We start from the raw sequence: 22,501 nt of genomic DNA on the forward strand, positions 1-22,501 counted from the left end.
ATATTTATACATAGAAATACAAATCTATATTTTCAGGGGAAAAAATATTTTCGGATAGTCTTAAATATCTTCATGTATAGTTACAAATAAATCAAAGGTATTCCGACTGTTGTTGACTTCCGGTTGAAAGAAATAGAAATTGAACGTAAAGTGCAAAACGCACTAAACTTTGTGATATTCTCATTGTGTGGATGTCACAAATGGTATGACAGATTTCAAATATTACAATTAATCGGATATTATTACTGTTATGACTATTTATTTACATACAGATAGAACCTAAATCACAGTGTATTCTGTCTAGCCGTAATTTATTTCTAGATGCCTTGGCAGACACACACAACTACAGAATGGAAACCTATCCCAGCTTAGTCACCAGACACCGTCGATCTATATGTAAAATATAGCTAGTATACTGAATTTCACTTATAGAGCATCTAATTATTTTGCTTAGTCGCACATGGAGAAAATTTTCAACCAACATGTTGAGAACAAACGACTTTCCTTAATTTCTCTGTATCTTTTAAATGGACAGTTTAATTTGAAACTTCTTGGTTTTGTTGACAAGGTTAATTCTCCTTTTTGTCAAGCACAATAAAATTTCTCAAAGTCTCATTTTCCTTATAAAGAAGTCTAAATTATTTTGATGTGCTATTGACTTTGATTTATTGGCTTGGGAGTGTAGATTTAAACATTGAAAGAACATCAAAATAATTTGGACTAATGCAAGTAAGGCAGATTTTAAGTGTACGTCAAGATATGGTCACCTTCTAGCTTCCCGCCAGAGGCAATTTGCCCTTAGTTTGATCAGTAGAATTGCAGACCAGCAAGCCAGGGGTCGCAGGTTTGATCCCTAATGGCATACTAATCCTGTCCCGTTAAAGAAGCACACTGTTAAGTCATGTCTCACCAGCCACAAGACATGATTCACAGACATTACATAACTAAATTTGTATCCGATGTTTGATAGAGATAATGTTCACTTGAATCAGACACATTTCTTTTTCTCAAAACATGGGTTATACAAACAAATTTATGCAAAGTAATCTTAGTGTGATTATTCAGAATGTAGTTGAATTGAAATAAATACATCATTAAACTATGGTTTGTAATCAAGTTTTCTATGTTATTTTGTCAGGACACAATGGCCCTCATCAAGGAAAGATAACCCAATCACAATGAGTAAGAAGTTAGGCGGCTGTCCACCCAGATGGGTCAACTGTCCCAGAAAAGGAGTGCTTGTTCAAGGTATATTATGTTGTTTACTAATATCTGTTCGTCTGCACCAACCTAATCACTTGAATAAATTTTCGTTTGGCAATGCTTGGCATTATGCACTCATCAAACAAGCCTGTCCTGACACACTTGGCAGTGCAAGGCAGAACTCTGACAGTATGATAATAGGTTATAAGCATTTCCAAACAAAATTTCTGTACTCCTCTAGGTCCTGTTTTGCTTGCATTGCTGTACACAGGGAAACATTCATTAACCATTAAGTTCAACTATGTATTTTTTGGAATTTAAGCTTGAAGTTACTTTATGAAATACTTTTTTATAGGAAAGTTTTTGCCCTTCAAGACTATGTTGGATAGTAAATATGATGACCAGATACCAGAGTACAGTCGCTTCAACCCAGATCTTCTATTTTCCTCCCTGAAAACCATGAAAGTAAGTGTGTTGTATGCTTTAACAAATGTTAATGGTACTGTAGTACTTGAGTCAGAAGTACTGTAAAATCATCAATTTTCATTGGTAATTTATCTTCGTTGAATTTGTAGGTATTCTAATTCAAAGAATTTAGATAGTCAGAAATTAGAAATGTAAAAGAGGGATTAAAGTACATGGAGTATAGTACTTGTGGATTTTGTCATCAAGATTTAACCACAAAATCTGGTACCAACAAACATTTGTATTTTTTTGGAACATCGGGAAATTTGATCCAAATGAAAAGATATGATTTTACAGTTTAATGTTGGCCCCTTGGGCTTATTGTGGAAAAAAAGGTAATTTTTGTCCGTCTAGTTGTATTCTTGTTTATCTAACAAAGTAATGTAAGTGTTGTTCTTGAAGAAGAAGATCACAGTATTTTTTTTTCATATGTTTGATATATGATATATAGCATTGATACCTGAGTTTAATGACATTATTTGTATTTAGCTGAAAATGGGCCTCCTGATTGACCTAACAAACACCAATAGATTCTACAACAAAGAGGAGATAGAAAAGAATCATGACTGTAAATATGTTAAACTCCAGTGTAGAGGGTAAGTCATGTAAAGTTTGGTAAGTATCTTGTTTATGCTAGTGGTGTGTTAATGGGATCAATCCCCTGTCGAAAGTCCCAATTGAAAAATGATGATCCTTCCTTGGAAAATTCAAACCTATGCCCCCACTATTTTATTGGGAGGCTAATAAATTTACCCAATACCCATAATGTTCCAAACCTTTGTCATGTCTTGGGAACTTCACAACAAGCTTCACTTATAAATATCCATAGTATCATCACATCTACTCCTAGTCATATTCTGATTCACATAGCAGGTAGATATTTTCTAGTTTAAGCTCTATTTCAATTATTGCTTAGAAGTGTTTAGGACTGAACTTGACCAGAATTATCCTTAGTGGAACAGGATTCAAAGCTGTTAGAACAGGAACCTGCATTCTTCTCAGGGGGTAGAAGTTATTGAGTCTGAAAGTGAAAAACATCCACTTCATTTAAAGTTCTTCCTATGCAGTTCTTAAAATTCTACTGCTAAATGGCTTCTGTTGTAAATATATTTATGTACCTTATATGGTTGAGTGTTTAAGCCAAATTCCTTAGGGCCTCCTGCTGGCTGAGGAATGTTACATTATTTAAATACATGCATAAGATTTTCAGTGTAGATTTATTTGTTGACCTTGTACTAATTTGTTTTGCAGTCATGGAGAAACACCTGCTAGTGAACATGTGGATATTTTCAACAATCTATGTCACCATTTCATCTCTCAAAAACCACTAGAAATCATTGGTAAGGTATTCTACCATACAAAATAGATTACTAAATATATTTTGCTTCATTTGTAGGCATGGAGTTTGAACCCATGCAAGCCATGTTATTGAAACATGTGTTGTTTGTTTACATACATTTACTGTCAGAAAATTTTATATAAACTCATTATGTATATAGTAATTCTTAAAACATTCTTTTGAAAACTTTGTAGAATACCAAACATAAGTAAAGATAGCAATATGTTTTTAAGGTTTTCTGTACAGACTTATGTTTGTTTCCAACAGGTGTACACTGTACTCATGGCTTCAACAGAACAGGCTTCCTGATCTGTGCTTACCTGGTGGAGAAGTTGTCATGGAGGTCAGACATAACCCTATCAAATTTCTGAAAGTCTTTAAAGTGATATTTTTTGTCCTGTTGCCTCTAGCTGAGGAGTGTGTTGTTTTCCCTAAATCAAGGAAAAAACAGAAATATTTAATAATGTATTTCCATATTTGATTAATTGATACAGGCATTAAAATTCAAGTGGAAAAAATACACTGATAGATCTCTCGGTATTAGGACTTCTCAAAATGTCACTGAGGTCATATCTGGATAAATCCTGTTACAAAAACACAAGATGTAATACCCTGCTTGGAATTTCTTTTACTGCATCATATACATCCAATCTAGAGTTTGATTAGGGTTGTTCAGATTTGTCTACAATACAAGAGAAATTCCTGTTAGTCACATTGACAGATTTTTTTATCTAATGTGATTAAATGTAATCATAATAATGCTCGAGGTATTCCAAGATGTAGTGTAGAAAGAAAACCACCACCAAATGCCTGTTATTAATTTAGTTTTATTTAACGCACTGTTTCAACAGTTATTTTACATTACAGTATAGAGGCAGCTGTCCATACATTTTCCCAGGTAAGTTGCTTGAGGATTAAAATTTACCGTAATATCAAACATCATAAAGAGGACTTTAATCTTGTTTAATAAAAAAAAAATCTCTCTCATAATCACTTGATTTTATGGGTGAATACGACTCACAAATCTAATCATAGAAAGATCAGACTTTGTATAGTGCTATTGTGTATTGCTGATTCTAGGCGAGGCCACCTGGTATATATAAACAGGACTACCTGGAAGAGTTGTTCACACGGTACGGTGAAAAGGAAGATACGCCTCCGGCCCCTGCCCTGCCAGACTGGTGTGATGGTAAGGTGCAGAATTATATACTCTTTCATTGTTTTTGATGACACACTTGGCTTTGGTGCACTAACCTAATTTTCCCAACCGGCATTTTATCATTACTGTCACTGTGCACGCACAAACCAAAAGTGAGTGATTGTGCCATTTTGCCATCAAGACCATGTAGGTCAGAATTGGATTTGGCCATAGTGTATACTAGGAGAGAGAAGAGATAATAGTTTCTTTCTGTAGACCCTGATTACATAGCTATTTCTCTTATTCCCTTGATATCATTAAATGACCCATGATATGTTATTAATAAAAAAATTACACAGTCCAAAAGTCCTCAGTTCATATGTGTAAGATGTTGGGTAATTAGAAAATGACAGATGATGTCATTTTGGAACATTTTCTTCAGGTTGGTGATGTCAATAGAATAGAATTTCTTAAAACACAACCAGCAGAAGATTAGAGTGTGACATTTCAATGACTACACCGTCACCTTCATCTTATAACACAACCAGCAGAAGATTAGAGTGTGACATTTCAGTGACTACACCGTCACCTTACAGTTAATATAACACAACCAGTAGAAGGTTAGAGTGTGACATTTCTATAACTGCACTGTTACCTTCATCAGACAAATGACCAGTGTTACTCTCCACATTGGTTATTTGTCTGATGAAGGTAATGGTGTAGTTATAGAAATGTCACACTCTAATCTTCTACTGGTTTTGTTATAAGAACTTCTATTCTATCAACAGATGATGTTATTTGAAAAATGACATTCTATTTACCGTTTTAGATATTAAGACATATAGATGTGTTTATATTTGTAGAAACGGATGACCAGGATGATAATGGTAATGCTATTAATGGTGAGAGTTCTGCTGAGGGAGGAGGATTTAAAGGACGAAGAAGAGAATTTGTCAAAAAAGTAAACTTACATATCTTTCACATTGTTGATTATCTATACACCTTTTTAGGTCATGTGACCCTATTTTACAGGTAAATTTAAAAGCATTGCAGTTCTTTTTACCTCAATTAGATTATTGTCTGTTGAATTGGAAAGGAAAATTAGAAAAATTCTTCTGTTGCAACAACAATTGCCCTCACATTTACTCCTTAATGTTTAATCCAAAGACATTATAGTTTGTATCATACTACTGTATGTTACAGAAGTTAAGTGCTTAATTTAATTCATGAAAATATTATGAAATCCTTTAATTTTGTTGGAATAGTTTGACATGTTTAACGAGGTGTTTTAGGAAGGGTTTGTTACTACGCTAAACACACATTTTAGCAGTAATGTTATATATATTTTCATGGTAAAGAAAGTTTGCTAAAATCTGATTGTGCTAATGGTAGTTTATGTTTGTTGTTTGTATAGCAATTACAGAAAATGCACAAATTCATCATTGTCCAAAATTTGATTCTACCAAAAATAGTATGTTTACAGTAACCTACATGTGGTTTATCTTTAACTTGTGTTACAGGATGCCAAGTTTATGGAGGGTGTGAAAGGTGTATCACAACTTCGTCTACAACCCAAACTGGCAGAGATACAGAGACGTTGCCAACTCATGTGTGGCTGGAACAGGTAACTCTCTCACATGTATGGGCGAGGGTTTAGAGTTCAAAAATAAAGGTCAAGAGTTAAGGTCGCAAGTAAGGGGTTATAAGTAAGAAATCTTGAGTTAGAGGTCAGACCTTGAAGGTATGATTTGGATATAAGATAAGGTTTGTTACCTCAACAAATGTTGTTGTCATACGAAAAGCAGTGTGTTCCTGTTGTTAATGATATCTTGGAGATAAATGAAGGATTTCATGAAAACATGGAAATATATTTAGTTTTACAGTATATTAAATATTGTACTTTCAGCTCTGGCTTTCCTGGTTCACAACCCGTTTCAATGGATATTAAGAATCTGTCATTTGTCCAAAAGAAACCGTACAAAGTCAGCTGGAAAGCTGATGGAACAAGGTACTCGACGGAATTCTGTAAAGTAAAGTAGAATTTAAGAAACAGTTTTCTGTTCATCCTTCATGCTCTCAAATAAGAACAAGGTCAACTACAAGGAGACAATGGAGCGTGTTAAGGAACCTCAGACATGTCTTACTTCCCAAAGCGTTTCTCTTAATTGAATTATATTTTTTCAGATATATATATAATGGTCAAAGTGTAGTTTGTGAATTTCCTGTCAAACTTGAAAAACAAACAAAAATATCACCTATTTTGACATACTTAACAGCATATTTCCGACAGTATATGCATGCACAGACCCTGTATTATACAGAAATTATTAAATCTAATGATATTTATTGAGTTAGTTCAGATTTGTACAGATGGATTCATTAAACTGCCAGTGCTGAATGTTCTGCCCTCCCGTCTCAGTCCCAATCTGTACCTGACAGCCAGTTAGTTCAGACAGGAACAGATGGACTCTTTATATTGCCAATGCTGCATGTTCTGCCCTCCCGTCTCAGTCCCAATCTGTACCTGACAGCCAGTTAGTTCAGACAGGAACAGATGGACTCTTTATATTGCCAATGCTGAATGTTCTGCCCTCCAGTCTCAGTCCCAATCTGTACCTGACAGCCAGTTAGTTCAGACAGGAACAGATGGACTCTTTATATTGCCAATGCTGATTGTTCTGCCCTCCAGTCTCAGTCCCAATCTGTACCTGGCTTATCTCTTATCAGAATCAGCTGACCCATCTGTTTATGCGAGACCGAAAGTATCACTAGAATTAGAAGTAGATGTTGATAATAGTCTTGGTTTGTTCAGAGATCTCAGCGGATAAAAAAAAGGTTGATAAGTGATACATTCAGCTTGGTAAGAAAACCAAAGCCTTGAACTGAAAAAACTTCCATCTGCCATTATTATTTGTGTCTAATATAGTAAAATATGTCAATTATGATGAAATAGATATGGGTTGCACTGACAAACAAAACTGGTAGTCTGAAGCCAGAAAGATGTTTACTTGAAATGCCATATAAAGCTTAAGAGATTATGCTTTTATGTAAAGACAGTTATGTAAGGTTTCCAATCGGTTGATAATTACAGATATATGATGCTGATTGATGGAAAGAATGAAGTGTTCATGTTTGACCGAGATAATACTGTATTCCATGTACCAAACCTTGAATTTCCACGCAGGAAGGATCCTAAAAGTAGCATCAAAGATACTCTCCTTGATGGGGTAAGTTTACACCGCTAAAAACAAAAAACAAAAGCAAAATGTTTATATCGCTTTCTCCATGTTCTCTCCCTCTTTGTTTTCATTCATCAGCGAGACCTGTTGGACCAGGTGTCTTTGTTGATTCCTTAATTTTCTTTCTGACGAGTTTGTGTGCTTTGAGGCCTGTGTTTGATGTGATATTTGCAGGTCTGTTTCAGTTTATGTCTGAATTGTTATATGTAAAATGCAAATAAATGGTGTTGTCGCCATAAATGAACAAACCCCTGTTGGGATAAGAGAGAGGGGGGTGTTTGTTTTCATTGGATCTGAAGTTGAATATCAATATTTGTATCAGGCATTGTTGTTTATTGTAGACAAACTTTGTACTCATATTCCTTTATTACCTTATTAGGAGATGATCTTAGACAAGATTGACGGCCGAACGGTCCCACGATACCTCGTGTACGACATTGTAAGATTTGAGGTAAGAATGCTTCCATTGCCATGCATGCTGTTTATGTAGCATTCAGATATAAAAGGAGCAGGTTGTTTTGGCTTGTACACAGTGTTAAATACTGTCATTGGCATTCAGCTGATGGAGCATGCCATTTTCATTGAAATTGTAGAGTCCTGGATTATAATGCTGGAGACTCTGGTTAAATTTCTGACAAGGCGCTCAGCAGGATTGTGTTTTAATCTTAACAGGGATATTCAAATAGGTTCCATCGATCTGTCTTTCTGTCCTTCTGTCCTTCTAGATGCAGCTTTCCACATAATATCCAGGGCTCTCACACCCCATTTTGGGACAGGGGCCAGGGGCCCTTAGAATTGGGAAAAATAGCAGCATTTTCCTTAGAATTGGGAAAACTTAGGGTCTAAATTGGAAGATACTATTTTGCATTGGGATTCGGCACCAAATCTGGCAGGTCAAGAGCCCTGATATCTTTTTAAGGACTGGTCGGATTGTGATGAAACTTGCTTGGTACACTTGTTACCTTAATCCATTGTCCAAGTTTGATTAACGGTGAATTCTGCACATATTTAATGAGGCTGCTGTGACTTGTTGCTTCATGATGGAAGAGGAAAAATCATGTTTTCAAGGAAACAAGGTTGGAAAGACCAGTTATAATACATGATTACACTGATGGAAAAGGAAATCATTGGACCACGTTGTGCAAAAATGACACAAGGACAATTGGACATGAATAAGGAGCCATTTAATCTCTCTCGGATGTTGCTTTCCTCATGATATCTTTTGAAGAATAGTGGTTTTTTAACATGGCAGTTTCTGTCATTGCAAAATATAAATGTATGCATGTAATGAAAGGAGTTTGAGCATTTCTGTTTTATTTGCCATGTGCACATTTGTATTCTTTTTTATTTATCAACATGAACTTTTGTAAACTTCATTAGAGAATGCTGATGTTTTGTCTGCTTGATGTTGGAAGAGGAAAAATAATGTTTTCAGGGAAACGAGGTCGGAAAGACCAGTTTTAATACACGATTACACTGTATTGAGAAAGAAATCATTGGACCACGTTATGCAAAAATGGCGCAAGGACAATTGGACAAGAACAAGGAGCCATTTAGCATAAGGGCCAAACCTTTCTGGGACGTCACAGTTTGTCGGAAGGTAAGAATGAAACAAGGTCATACAGGGCCCTCATGATGGTGATTTGTAGGATGTCACATACTCTGTGTAAAAATGAAGATTATTTGTAGTCGTTGGATAAAAAGTATAATTTTTGAACATTTAACATTTTTTAATGAATCCCTGTATTTATTATTAAACGTTAAAGTCTAAATATTTATCACATTTAATCCTGGGGATTTCTTATACAGATACTAGACGGCCATTTCTCAAAGCAAGTCAGCCATGAGGTGGATGGTCTAGTCTTCCAGCCTGTACCTGATGTAAGTATGTGTTTTTGTTCACAGAAGTTACCCACCACACCATAATATAAAACAAAACCTAGATGTTAAAAACTAGGATTCAAGTTGTGTGTACCATTATTCTGTCACAAATTAGAGTCATTGAGACGTTGTTGTTTATTCATCAATCAGATGTTGAATTACTGATAAAACTTTTACTGTGTATTGTCTTTTGCAATTTTCCAAATTTCTGATGTTGTTTGTTAACACACCTATAATGTTGACTATGAACAATATTCCCCTATGTATGATTATGACTGTAGACAATATTTTACTTTGATTGTGACAAGAGACAATATTCCCTTGTGTATGATTATGACTGTAGACAATATTTTACTTTGATTGTGACAAGAGACAATATTCCCTTGTGTATGATTATGACTGTAGACAATATTTTACTTTGATTGTGACAAGAGACAATATTCCCTTGTGTATGATTATGACTGTAGACAATATTTTACTTTGATTGTGACTAGAGACAATATTCCCCTGTGTATGATTATGACTATAAACATATTTAATATTCTTCTACATATGATTTTAACTGTTAATTGAGATTTTCCCCTTGTTTATCCAACTTACAGCCATACTGTGCTGGCAGATGTATGGAGGTGCTCAAGTGGAAACCTCCAGATCAAAACTCCATCGACTTTAAACTCAAGATTGTAAAAGAGAAACGCGAAGGGTAACTCAAAATCTCAGTAACTCACGATTTTTATGAAAAGAGAAATGTGGAGCAGAAATCCAATTGATAGTTCTAGTTAAATAAGGATCAGTGTCATATTGAGGTAGACTTGGAGGAGTGAGTATTGGAACAAATCTTTACTCTAAACTGATAATTAAGATAATTTGAACCTGTACTAATGAGGAAAGTTATTACTTTTGTCACAAAGCAAGGCTATTGGAATAGTAGGCAAACATTAACTTACCTGCAGACATTTATCCTTTAACACCTGTCTGTAAAAAACACCTGTATACAGCTAATACCTGTCTGTGAAGGCAGCCACAGTTTCTGAGATACCTGTCTATAAATGATAATACCAGTAAATGATAGATTCAAATACAAGAGACATTAAGGCACTTTTTGGATGAGACGCTTAGACTTTCAGAGAACAAAAATAATTTTCATTCTTGGCCACAGGATGCTTGCTGAAAACAAAGCTTATCTGTACGTGCTGGGACTGGAACCCCCAATGGCCATGATGAGGGTAAGCAATCTGAGGGTTAGCAATCTGATCAAGTAGGAACTGTAGCATCTGCAAATGGTGAGAGATTCCTTTCAACTTAGACATTGCGCTCATGTCTTGTATCAAGGTAATTAGATCGCCTGTCATGAAGGGTTAAGTGAGTTTATGTTATACCACAGCTTCCCTCAACTTCTCCTACAAATTGCTTCTAGTTGTGAACAACTTAGTGGATTTTGGATTTTGACCAAATTTGGTCATGAGCATCCTAAGGGGAAGTACACTCAGATTTCTGTAAATGGTGGGTCTGTGCCCCCACTCCCTCCCTATCAGAGTCTGAGGAGCAATGCCCAATAGGGGAAATTAAGCAAATTCTTTAAAATCTTTTGTAATCTGTTTGAATGTCAGAATTCTGTCCTTATTGTTTGAAACATCCTTGGGTAAAGTGTGATCAATTCTGAATAGACATTAGGTCAAGCCCCCCTGGGGATGGAAGGGTAGGGCCAAACAGGAGAAATCAGCAAATTCTTTTAAATCCTTCTTCCTCTTTAGGAAGGCCTGGATTCTGCCCCAGTTTTGTCTGAAGTGTCCTTGGTTAAGGGGGAATCAAATTGGTATGTTTAGTGTCTTACCCCAAGGGTGGAAGGCAAAGGTCCCCACTGGGGAAATAGATAGAAAATATATATATAAACTGTGGTTCTTAGCCAGCTGGGTCAGGAGAGGTGGACCAAAAAGTGGAAATAAAAACATTCTTTATAATTCTTCCTCAGTAGGAATTTATGGATTCTGCCCATTTTGGTCTGAAGCATCCTTGAATGAAGGGGCATCAGTTTTGTATAAATTGGGGGACTTGGCCACCTGGTCTGGAAAGGATGGACCCAATTTGGGAAATAGTGCATATTTTTTAAAAACCTTCTGTATGAATGGCTGGTATCTGCCCTAATTTTTGTATGATGCATGCTTGGGTGAAGTAGACTTGTATAAGTTGTTTGCTGACCCCGTTGGGGCAGATGGATGATGTTTATTGTGGTCTGGGCCCCCTGGTCAGGAAGTGTGGGGCCCAATTTGGGAAAAAGAGCAATTAGTTTTAAATCCTTCTTTTGTATGAATATACTTGTAACGGTATACTGGTGTGACTAAAATACGGTACTTTGCTTTTCCAGTCTTAACCCATTTTAAGTAGGACTACTGTAGTGTTCGTAAAGAATGATGGTCATTAATTGGCTTTATATTATTTTCAGTATACTAAGAGTATTAAGGACCTTGATGGTAAAATTGTGGAGTGTTCTTGGGATGGGAAGGAGTGGAAGTTTATGAGGCAGCGAACAGATAAATCTCACCCTAACAGCTACAATACAGCTATGGGTAAGTATCTTACAATACAGCTATGGGTAAATATCGTACAGTACAGCTATGGGTAAGTATCTTATATTACAGCTATGGGTAAATATCTTACAGTACAGCTATGGGTAAGTATATTACAATACAGCTATGGGTAAGTATCTTACAGTACAGCTATGGGTAAGTATCTTGTATTTGACTCTACTGTGTAATGCAAAGAACAGATATCCACATAAGGGGCCTCCTGTTTTTGTGTTAATGTCAGTAGAAATATTCTGTAATTTACAGAGTTGAAACCCCATAAGAGGCCCCCTGTTACCTCATTAATGTCAGTATAAATTTTCAGTAAAACTATCCAGTAATTCACAGAGTTGAAACCCCATAAGAGGCCCCCTGTTACCTCATCAATGTAGGTATAAATTTTCAGTAAAACTATCCAGTAATTTAGAGAGTTGAAACCCCATAAGAGGCCCCATGTTTCCTCATTAATGTTAGAAGAAATACTAAGTAGATTTATTCTGTAATTAACAGAAAAAGGAACACCTTTAACAGGACCTCCAGTTTCCATGTTAACAGGCCCTCCAGTTTCCATGTTAACAGGCCCTCCAGTTTCCATGTTAACAGGACCTCCAGTTTCCATGTCAATGTCTGTAGGAATATTCAGTAATTAACAGAAAAAGGAACACCTTTAACAGGTCCTCCAGTTTCCATGTTAACAGGGCCTCCAGTTTCCATGTTAACAGGGCCTCCAGTTTCCATGTTAACACGGCCTCCAGTTTCCATGTTAACAGGGCCTCCAGTTTCCATGTTAACAGGCCCTCCAGTTTCCATGTTAACAGGGCCTCCAGTTTCCATGTTAACAGGCCCTCCAGTTTCCATGTTAACAGGACCTCCAGTTTCCATGTTAACAGGACCTCCAGTTTCTGTTAACAGGACCTCCAGTTTCCATGTTAAAAGGACCTCCAGTTTCCATGTTAACAGGACCCCCAGTTTCCATGTTAACAGGGCCTCCAGTTTCCATGTTAACAGGACCTCCAGTTTCCATGTTAACAGGACCTCCAGTTTCCATGTTAACAGGACCTCCAGTTTCCATGTTAATGTCTGTAGGAATATTCAGTAATTAACAGAAAAAGGAACACCTTTAACAGGTCCTCCAGTTTCCATGTTAACAGGGCCTCCATGTTAACAGGGCCTCCAGTTTCCATGTTAACAGGGCCTCCAGTTTCCATGTTAATGTCTGTAGGAATATTCAGTAATTAACAGAAAAAGAACACCTTTAACAGGTCCTCCAGTTTCCATGTTAACAGGGCCTCCATGTTAACAGGGCCTCCAGTTTCCATGTTAACAGGGCCTCCAGTTTCCATGTTAATGTCTGTAGGAATATTCAGTAATTAACAGAAAAAGAACACCTTTAACAGGGCCTCCAGTTTCCATGTTAACAGGGCCTCCAGTTTCCATGTTAACAGGACCTCCAGTTTCCATGTTAACAGGGCCTCCAGTTTCCATGTTAACAGGGCCTCCAGTTTCCATGTTAACAGGGCCTCCAGTTTCCATGTCAATGTCTGTAGGAATATTCAGTAATTAACAGAAAAAGGAACACCTTTAACAGGACCTCCAGTTTCCATGTTAACAGGGCCTCCAGTTTCCATGTTAACAGAGCCTCCAGTTTCCATGTCAATGTCTGTAGGAATATTCAGTAATTAACAGAAAAAGGAACACCTTTAACAGGGCCTCCAGTTTCCATGTTAACAGAGCCTCCAGTTAACAGGGCCTCCATTTCCATGTTAACAGGGCCTCCAGTTTCCATGTTAACAGGACCTCCAGTTTCCATGTCAATGTCTGTAGGAATATTCAGTAATTAACAGAAAAAGGAACACCTTTAACAGGACCTCCAGTTTCCATGTTAACAGGGCCTCCATGTTAACAGGGCCTCCAGTTTCCATGTTAACAGGGCCTCCAGTTTCCATGTTAATGTCTGTAGGAATATTCAGTAATTAACAGAAAAAGAACACCTTTAACAGGGCCTCCAGTTTCCATGTTAACAGGGCCTCCAGTTTCCATGTTAACAGGGCCTCCAGTTTCCATGTTAACAGGACCTCCAGTTTCCATGTCAATGTCTGTAGGAATATTCAGTAATTAACAGAAAAAGGAACACCTTTAACAGGCCCTCCAGTTTCCATGTTAACAGGCCCTCCAGTTTCCATGTTAACAGAGCCTCCATGTTAACAGGGCCTCCAGTTTCCATGTTAACAGGGCCTCCAGTTTCCATGTTAACAGGTCCTCCAGTTTCCATGTTAACAGAGCCTCCATGTTAACAGGGCCTCCAGTTTCCATGTTAACAGGGCCTCCAGTTTCCATGTTAACAGGCCCTCCAGTTTCCATGTTAACAGGGCCTCCAGTTTCCATGTTAACAGGACCTCCAGTTTCCATGTTAACAGGGCCTCCAGTTTCCATGTTAACAGGACCTCCGGTTTCCATGTTAATGTCTCTAGGAATATTCAGTAATTAACAGAAAAAGGAACACCTTTAACAGGGCCTCCAGTTTCCATGTTAACAGGGCCTCCAGTTTCCATGTTAACAGGTCCTCCAGTTTCCATGTTAACAGAGCCTCCATGTTAACAGGGCCTCCAGTTTCCATGTTAACAGGGCCTCCAGTTTCCATGTTAACAGGACCTCCAGTTTCCATGTTAATGTCTGTAGGAATATTCAGTAATTAACAGAAAAAGGAACACCTTTAACAGGACCTCCAGTTTCCATGTTAACAGGGCCTCCAGTTTCCATGTTAACAGGACCTCCAGTTTCCATGTTAATGTCTCTAGGAATATTCAGTAATTAACAGAAAAAGGAACACCTTTAACAGGGCCTCCAGTTTCCATGTTAACAGGACCTCCAGTTTCCATGTTAACAGGGCCTCCAGTTTCCATGTTAACAGGGCCTCCAGTTTCCATGTTAACAGGACCTCCAGTTTCCATGTTAACAGGGCCTCCAGTTTCCATGTTAACAGGGCCTCCAGTTTCCATGTTAACAGGGCCTCCAGTTTCCATGTCAATGTCTGTAGGAATATTCAGTAATTAACAGAAAAAGGAACACCTTTAACAGGGCCTCCAGTTTCCATGTTAACAGGCCCTCCAGTTTCCATGTTAACAGGGCCTCCAGTTTCCATGTTAACAGGTCCTCCAGTTTCCATGTTAATGTCTGTAGGAATATTCAGTAATTAACAGAAAAAGGAACACCTTTAACAGGTCCTCCAGTTTCCATGTTAACAGGCCCTCCAGTTTCCATGTTAACAGGGCCTCCAGTTTCCATGTTAACAGGGCCTCCAGTTTCCATGTTAACAGGTCCTCCAGTTTCCATGTTAATGTCTGTAGGAATATTCAGTAATTAACAGAAAAAGGAACACCTTTAACAGGTCCTCCAGTTTCCATGTTAACAGGGCCTCCAGTTTCCATGTTAACAGGTCCTCCAGTTTCCATGTTAACAGAGCCTCCATGTTAACAGGGCCTCCAGTTTCCATGTTAACAGGGCCTCCAGTTTCCATGTTAACAGGACCTCCAGTTTCCATGTCAATGTCTGTAGGAATATTCAGTAATTAACAGAAAAAGGAACACCTTTAACAGGTCCTCCAGTTTCCATGTTAACAGAGCCTCCAGTTTCCATGTTAACAGGGCCTCCAGTTTCCATGTTAACAGGGCCTCCAGTTTCCATGTTAACAGGCCTTCCAGTTTCCATGTTAACAGGACCTCCGGTTTCCATGTTAATGTCTCTAGGAATATTCAGTAATTAACAGAAAAAGGAACACCTTTAACACGGCCTCCAGTTTCCATGTTAACAGGACCTCCAGTTTCCATGTTAACAGGACCTCCAGTTTCCATGTTAACAGGCCCTCCAGTTTCCATGTTAACAGGACCTCCAGTTTCCATGTTAACAGGGCCTCCAGTTTCCATGTTAACAGGACCTCCGGTCTCCATGTTAATGTCTCTAGGAATATTCAGTAATTAACAGAAAAAGGAACACCTTTAACAGGGCCTCCAGTTTCCATGTTAACAGGACCTCCAGTTTCCATGTTAACAGGGCCTCCAGTTTCCATGTTAACAGGGCCTCCAGTTTCCATGTTAACAGGACCTCCAGTTTCCATGTTAACAGGGCCTCCAGTTTCCATGTTAACAGGGCCTCCAGTTTCCATGTTAACAGGGCCTCCAGTTTCCATGTCAATGTCTGTAGGAATATTCAGTAATTAACAGAAAAAGGAACACCTTTAACAGGTCCTCCAGTTTCCATGTTAACAGAGCCTCCATGTTAATAGGGCCTCCAGTTTCCATGTTAACAGGGCCTCCAGTTTCCATGTTAACAGGACCTCCAGTTTCCATGTTAACAGGGCCTCCAGTTTCCATGTTAACAGGACCTCCAGTTTCCATGTCAATGTCTGTAGGAATATTCAGTAATTAACAGAAAAAGGAACACCTTAAACAGGACCTCCAGTTTCCATGTTAACAGGGCCTCCAGTTTCCATGTTAACAGGCCCTCCAGTTTCCATGTTAACAGGGCCTCCAGTTTCCATGTTAACAGGGCCCCCAGTTTCCATGTCAATGTCTGTAGGAATATTCAGTAATTAACAGAAAAAGGAACACCTTTAACAGGGCCTCCAGTTTCCATGTTAATAGGGCCTCCAGTTTCCATGTTAACAGGGCCTCCAGTTTCCATGTTAACAGGACCTCCAGTTTCCATGTTAACAGGGCCTCCAGTTTCCATGTTAACAGGCCCTCCAGTTTCCATGTTAACAGGGCCTCCAGTTTCCATGTTAACAGGCCTTCCAGTTTCCATCGTAACAGGGCCTCCAGTTTCCATTGTAACAGGTCCTCCAGTTTCCATGTCAATGTCTGTAGGAATATTCAGTAATTAACAGAAAAAGGAACACCTTTAACAGGTCCTCCAGTTTCCATGTTAACAGAGCCTCCAGTTTCCATGTTAACAGGCCCTCCAGTTTCCATGTTAACAGGGCCTCCAGTTTCCATGTTAACAGGCCTTCCAGTTTCCATTGTAACAGGCCCTCCAGTTTCCATGTTAACAGGCTCTCCAGTTTCCATATTAACAGGCCCTCCAGTTTCCATATTAACAGGCCCTCCAGTTTCCATGTTAACAGGGCCTCCAGTTTCCATGTTAACAGGTCCTCCAGTTTCCATATTAACAGGCCCTCCAGTTTCCATGTTAACAGGGCCTCCAGTTTCCATGTTAACAGGACCTCCAGTTTCCATGTTAACAGGACCTCCAGTTTCCATGTTAACAGGGCCTCCAGTTTCCATGTTAACAGGGCCTCCAGTTTCCATGTCAATGTCTGTAGGAATATTCAGTAATTAACAGAAAAAGGAACACCTTTAACAGGTCCTCCAGTTTCCATGTTAACAGGGCCTCCAGTTTCCATTGTAACAGGGCCTCCAGTTTCCATATTAACAGGCCCTCCAGTTTCCATGTTAACAGGGCCTCCAGTTTCCATGTCAATGTCTGTAGGAATATCCAGTAGTCAACAGAGATGAAATTCCCATTAGGGGCAGCACACCATCTGTCAGTGAATTTTGTTTTTCATAAAAATTAAAAAACTTGGACAATATTCATGTGATGGTATTCAGTAATTTACATAATAGACGTAGCATTGATGGTTTGGCTGTTATTGTGAACATCATTTTTGCTGTATTTTGCAGGAGTTTGGCAGAGTATACAGACACCAGTGACTAAAGACATTCTATTCAATGCTGTGGAGAATTTACCAAGCCATTTAACTAAACAGGAACAAGTGAGAACACGTCCGCCTGTGAGCGGGGGTAGTGACAGAGATCTCATGCCTCCGCCTGCCAAACAAGTTAGACGGGAGATGACAGGCACATGACAGTGGTTCTAATTTGATTCTGATGTCTTAAATATCACTACACATTTTGAAGAAGTTCAAAATGTCTGGTGTCTCAACAAACCAGTATGGAAGTATACTTCTGTATAGTGAAATGATGAGAAAGATGCATTGTCAATGATCTCTATGTAAAGGAATTAGGACAAGAAACTAGCCATTTATATAAAACATCTGGAATGTGAAGAATGTGAAATATGTCTTGAATTAAAATTCTTGTCAAAGATAAGCTGTAATGTAAGAGATTTGGTGTTTTGTGATGACATCTTTGGTAGAATTTTACAAGTAGATACTATCCAATATTAATCTATCACTGAAACAACCTTTTTTATTTGTTTGCTTTGATATTTGATCTAGTCCTTTGCAGTCTGCAAGATAATGTAGAAATCCACCAAGAAAATGAAGTAGAACACATTCATTTAGTTTTGAGGGGTTTGGTGTTTTGTTGTTTTAAGGTTGGAATAAAGTCGCAGAAAGAGGACAGTTTGAAAATCAAAAGACAAAAATTTGAAGCCAGTTTTGCAATTTTCCTGAAAACTGTATTCCCTTTTTTAAAAATTGTTGACAAAAAATTGAAAATCAAAAACATTGAAACACTGTTCATCAAGACCATTAATCTCGAGACCACTTTAGGCTGAAACTACATGACAACATTTCTTTGTATTACCAGGTACTAAATTACAGCGAAATGATCTTACAAGACTGACAATGCTAGTCTCTGAACCTGTGACTTTGAAAGGACTAGCTGTATCCCCTGTGGATTTTTTGACAGGACCTGTTGGTGCAATGTTTATAAGTGCTGTGTTTTTCATACATTGGATATTGCATCATTGTAATTAATCAATCCTGACATATTGATCAGGGTCACTTGAATGTTTGTTCCATGTCTTCCCATCTTAGGAGATTTAAGCAGATTATTGTTGAAGAATTCAACTTCTAGGTCGATTTTATGTGAATAAAATCATGATTGTGTCAGACTCTTCATAAAGCATTTTGATTATGTTTTAAGAATCTCCCTTTTAAAAAAATGTCCATTATAAAATTTATTAGGCCATTAAAATGCTGTTTTCATGAAAGTTTGCAAAATTTATAAAGATTGTGTGTTAACTCTAATTACAGAATTGTTCATTCTTTCCAGTTTGATACAAGCTTAAAGAAAATAGTTATTCATTAATCTTTCACCAGATAAAAAGATAAATTCTCAGACTCATTTCATAGATATCATGAAATGGGAACTCATGTAATATCCTCTACACAGGGGAAAGTCATCAGGAGTTCTGTTAATTTCTCGTTTGATGATAGATTTATTTCACATCGCTGGCATTGAATCTTGCATATCTTATGTTTTTGAAATGAGACAATAACGTAAATCAGTTTTATAAAGGTTTCCTTTATCATGGTATTAGGTTACATTACGCACCTGAATTGAGTCTACTTTTGACACCTGCCACAGATATTGAAGTCTCATTAAACACTTACATCCTATTCTGTAACTTCAATGGATTTGTGTTTTTGTGATGATCCTCTCATATCATTCCAGTGATATTTCATACATAACAGGTGCCATAGAGTGAATTCATTATCACAAACTTGTTTGCCTAAAAGCTAGAGCAAAAAACACTTTGTCCATTACTGGTGTCTTAAGGTATGATACCCAGTATTGTCCGTTACAGGTGTCTTAAGGTATGATACCCAGTATTGTCCGTTACAGGTGTCTTAAGGTATGATACCCAGTATTGTCCGTTACAGGTGTCTTAAGGTATGATACCCAGTATTGTCCGTTACAGGTGTCTTAAGGTATGATACCCAGTATTGTCCGTTACAGGTGTCTTAAGGTATGATACCCAGTATTGTCCGTTACAGGTGTCTTAAGGTATGATACCCAGTATTGTCCGTTACAGGTGTCTTAAGGTATGGTTCCCAGTATTGTCCATTACAGGTGTCTTAAGGTATGGTACCCAGTATTGTCCATTACAGGTGTCTTAAGGTATGGTACCCAGTTTTGTCCATTACAGGTGTCTTAAGGTATGGTACCCAGTATTGTCCATTACTGGCGTCTTAAGGTATGGTACCCAGTATTGTCCATTACAGGTGTCTTAAGGTATGGTACCCAGTATTGTCAATTACAGGCATCTTAACGTATGGTTCCCAGTATTGTCCATTACTGGTGTCTTGAGGTATGGTACCCAGTATTGTATTATTCTACACAGTTAAAACTGGTGTCCATATTTTCAACCCCGTTGGACAGAAATATCCTCAACTTCCGGTGAGGGTAAAGTATTTCTGTCTAACCCCAGCAAGACAGCCTGCATGCACGGAAAGTGACATTTCTGGTTCATGTTGTAAATGATGTCATTTTTATGACGTGTCAGGGTCATTTGGGGTCATGGACGCCAATAAGAATTGTCATTTGGGTCTCAAATGCAAATGACTATATCAATGGTTATATGTCACGTGTATTTATTTGCTTATTTATTTTCAAGGGAAAAAAGGGTAGAAAAAGATCATTGCCTACCTTGAGGGTAGGATAGAGAAAGCTATACCTTCGGAAGAGATTCCTGACAATCTAACCCTCGGCAAAGTCTCAGGTTAGACAATCAAGAATCTCCTCCTCGGGGAGAGATTTCTTTGTCCTACCCTCCAGCTAGGGAAAGATCCTATTAATGTCAAATTGATACATATTAATTTATTTTCATTGCTTTGACTGGCTAGGTACACTTCTTCTTTTACAGGCTTAAACACCAAGGTGTAGTCATGAACAGGTACTTGTCACAACTTATTTTTCCCATTGGTAGCACCGTTTTACACATCAGAGAATATCAAATGATACTGAGAAAAAACTCCAGAGCCTGTGCACATATTATTATATTAAATATATACCATTAGGATCCTACTTCATTATACACAAGTGATCAATATCATATGTGAGAACTGGAGTACTAGAAGTCATTTGGTGTATAATGTCCTTCTTTTATTCATTTACAATACACTGGTATTTCTCAGAGACCCGAGCAAATTAAAGATAATAAAGATTCTAATTGAGATCATATTAAGTGTCTTGTGTTTTCTCTCTTATACCAATACAATACTAGTCTGCTGAAAGTTGTACATCCTGTCCCATTCTGTACCAGTCTCCTGAAAGCTGTACATCCTGTCCCATTCTGTACCAGTCTCCTGAAATTTGTACATCCTGTCCCATTCTGTACCAGTCTGATGAAAGTTGTACATCCTGTCCCATTCTGTACCAGTCTCCTGAAAGTTGTACATCCTATTCCTTTCTGTACCTGTCTCCAGAAAGTTGTACATCCTGTCCCATTCTGTACCAGTCTGATGAAAGTTGTACATCCTGTTCCATTCTGTATCAGTCTCCTGAAAGTTGTACATCCTATCCCATTCTGTACCTGTCTGCTGAAAGTTGTACATCCTATTCCATTCTGTACCTGTCTGCTGAAAGCTGTACATCCTGTCCCATTCTGTACCAGTCCCCTGAAAGCTGTACATCCTGTCCCATTCTGTACCAGTCCCCTGAAAGTTGTACATCCTCTAATGAACGAAAGTAATAATAACAAGGATAATTTCCAGTGGTTATTAAAAAGAAAAAAAGATCTGTTTATAACTAAATCTCAACCTCATGCAGAATCAATATAACAAGGGCAAATTTTGTAAAAAAATAAAAAAATAAATCAAATGTACAATGACAACCATTTAAAAGTACAAGAAGATTAAAGCATTCCTCTTTAACTGATTGATATAATGTGTGTTTTTATCATCCTTTATAAAATTATTGCACTCATGAATTTTATTTATATGATCAATGAAGTAATGGCAACAGTGCTGACTAAATAAATATGGAGTATTTATAGACTTATTTGCTTTGTAGAACTCCATAATGATAAACATATTACGGAAATTTCATTTTAGTCCAGAGCTATTCAAATTGTTCTACTTCCGTGGTCTGTCGTCTGTCCTTTTACAAAAAATTGTCATTACTATTTCTTGAGAAGAACTTGATACATCTTTCTCAAATTTCATATCTAGGTTCCCTTCATCCTAAGTTGTGCTGTTTGATTTTGAGTATGATCAGAAACACAAAATGGCTTAAATGGCAGCCATCATGGATTACAAAAATGAAATTTTGCTATTTCTTGAGAAGTGCTGGATGAATCTCTTTCAAATTTCATATGTATGTTTCCCTTGGTCCCTTGTTATACCCTTTGATTTTGTGACTGATTAGAAAAAAATGGCGGACAGGCAGCCATATTTGATTTTTAAAAAGAAAATTTGTTATTGCTATTTCTGAGATGGATCACTCTTAAGTTTCCCATGTGGATTAACCTTGGTCCTTAGTTGTGCCCGTTTGATTTTTAGACTGATCAGGAAAACAAAATAACTGGCAGATCTTATATAAAGTTTGCCATAGCTATTTCTTTAGAAGCACAGAATGAATCACCCTCAAATTTGAAATGTTGGTTTCACTAGGGCCTTAGTTGTGCCCATTTGATCTTGGGACTGATTAGTGAAAATTTGTTACAGATGTTTCTGATATTTGTATCATTAAGAGGGAAAAAAAACAGAGGAGGGAAGAGAAAGAAGGAAAAATTCTGATTTTTTAAGACATACAAAGATCAAACAATGGTGGGTGACCCCTAGGGAACCTTGTTAGCTATTTTATTTCTTTTTATTTCAAGATACATTTTCATTTGAAAACTGCAGTAATGTCTGCTTATACAGTGATCATTGAATAACTGTTAAATTTACTATATATCACATCAAATTTTCACCCATTGCTATTTGACA

The 22,501-nt window shown here is 37.6% G+C and overlaps 1 protein-coding gene across 1 annotated transcript; it reads left to right on the plus strand.

Annotated features, from left to right (window-relative positions):
• Positions 1-132: 132 nt before the first annotated feature.
• LOC132559795 (mRNA-capping enzyme-like) lies at positions 133-20,753 on the plus strand. The gene is made up of 19 exons (XM_060224421.1): positions 133-203; positions 1,139-1,248; positions 1,559-1,668; positions 2,158-2,264; positions 2,920-3,008; positions 3,275-3,350; positions 3,875-3,905; positions 4,088-4,196; positions 5,009-5,106; positions 5,666-5,769; positions 6,052-6,153; positions 7,237-7,372; positions 7,764-7,835; positions 8,820-8,984; positions 9,194-9,265; positions 9,868-9,968; positions 10,425-10,491; positions 11,709-11,832; positions 17,505-20,753. The coding sequence occupies exons 2-19, from the start codon at positions 1,179-1,181 to the stop codon at positions 17,687-17,689; spliced, it is 1,818 nt and encodes a 605-aa protein (XP_060080404.1). The 5' UTR covers positions 133-203; positions 1,139-1,178; the 3' UTR covers positions 17,690-20,753.
• The last annotated feature ends 1,748 nt before the right edge of the window (positions 20,754-22,501 follow it).

Source organism: Ylistrum balloti, unplaced genomic scaffold (genome assembly GCF_031769215.1).
Source record: "Ylistrum balloti isolate Yb309-2 unplaced genomic scaffold, AGI_CSIRO_Ybal_v1 Utg370966, whole genome shotgun sequence".
Classification (NCBI taxonomy): domain Eukaryota; kingdom Metazoa; phylum Mollusca; class Bivalvia; order Pectinida; family Pectinidae; genus Ylistrum; species Ylistrum balloti.

Coding starts and splice junctions, on each gene's coding strand:
- LOC132559795 (XM_060224421.1), top strand. CDS start 1,179: ATGAGTAAGAAGTTAGGCGGCTGTCCACCCAGATGGGTCAACTGTCCC. Junction 3,351..3,874: donor GTGGAGAAGTTGTCATGGAG/GTCAGACATAAC, acceptor TTTACATTACAG/TATAGAGGCAGCTGTCCATA. Junction 6,154..7,236: donor TGGAAAGCTGATGGAACAAG/GTACTCGACGGA, acceptor TGATAATTACAG/ATATATGATGCTGATTGATG.